At 46.0% G+C, this 1,004-nt stretch overlaps 1 protein-coding gene across 1 annotated transcript; it reads right to left on the reverse strand.

Annotated features, from left to right (window-relative positions):
* Window positions 1-136: 136 nt before the first annotated feature.
* Window positions 137-682, reverse strand: EMH_0095030 (uncharacterized protein; the record flags this gene model as incomplete). Its single annotated transcript, XM_013502177.1, has 2 exons — window positions 137-253; window positions 362-682. 2 exons carry the CDS (start codon window positions 680-682, stop codon window positions 137-139), a joined length of 438 nt encoding a protein of 145 aa, XP_013357631.1.
* Between the last annotated feature and the right edge of the window lie 322 nt (window positions 683-1,004).

Genomic DNA, 1,004 nt, shown 5'->3' on the forward strand with positions numbered 1-1,004 from the left:
AAATATATACAAATTAAAATACACAGTATATACGCTACACTGTCTGCAGCAACGACAGCGAGCGTTGCTGCTGCTGCTGCTGCTGCTGCTGCTGCTGCTGCAGTTGCTGCTGCAGTTGCTGCTGCCGTTGGAGCAGCTACTCCTGCTGCAGCTGTTGTTGTTCCTGCTGCAACTGCTGCTGCTGCTGCAGCAACTGCTGCTGCTGCTGCAGCTCCTCCTGTTGCTGCAGCAGCAGCAGCTGCTGCTGCTGCTGCTGCAGCTGCTGCATGCTCTTGTTTTTTTTGTTGGTGCTGGTGTATACAGCTTTTTTTGTTGATAGCTAAGGGGTCTAAGCTGTCTCTGCGGGTTTCTCCTCTCTCACTTCTGCATCTCTATGAACGTAAGTTTCTTGCTGCTCAGCTTGCTGCTGCTGCTGCTGCTGCTGCTGCTGCACTTCCTCCTGTTTCTGTTCTTCCTGCTGCTGTTCCTCCTCCTGCTGCTGCTGCTGCTGCTGCTGCTCCTGCTGCTGCTGCTGCTGTTCTTTTGCTGCTGCATCACTCAGCACCGTCACCTCTGCGCTGAGCTCAAGTGTCGGTGTTACCGCGGGTTCTTGCGGCAGGTTGAGAGCAGCAGAGGCATTTCTGGTGCAGCAGAAGAAGAAAAAGGAAAATAAAGTGGAAAAAAGAAAAGGAAAATACATCATTTTGTGTTTTTGCGTTTAAAAGGAGAAAAAAGAGGCAAAAAAAAAGAAGAAACCGAAAAAGATGAACGCCGCAGCCGGCAAGAAAGCAGAGAGAAACCGATGGATATTTGGGGGTTTCAGAACAACAGAATATAAATTTAATCAAATAAGGTTAAAATAAATAAATTAATTTCATAAATATAAAATATAAATACACTTTTCTCTCTTTTATTCTGCTGGTTTCTCTGCACCGCCGCCGTTGCTTTCTGCGTGCCGGTAGCTGCATGTACACCCCAGCAGGTCAATGAAAAAAAAAAAAAAAAAAAAAAAAAAAAAAAAAAAA

This window comes from Eimeria mitis, genomic scaffold, assembly GCF_000499745.2.
Source record: "Eimeria mitis Houghton genomic scaffold, Emh_scaff8446, whole genome shotgun sequence".
In the NCBI taxonomy this organism is placed as follows: domain Eukaryota; phylum Apicomplexa; class Conoidasida; order Eucoccidiorida; family Eimeriidae; genus Eimeria; species Eimeria mitis.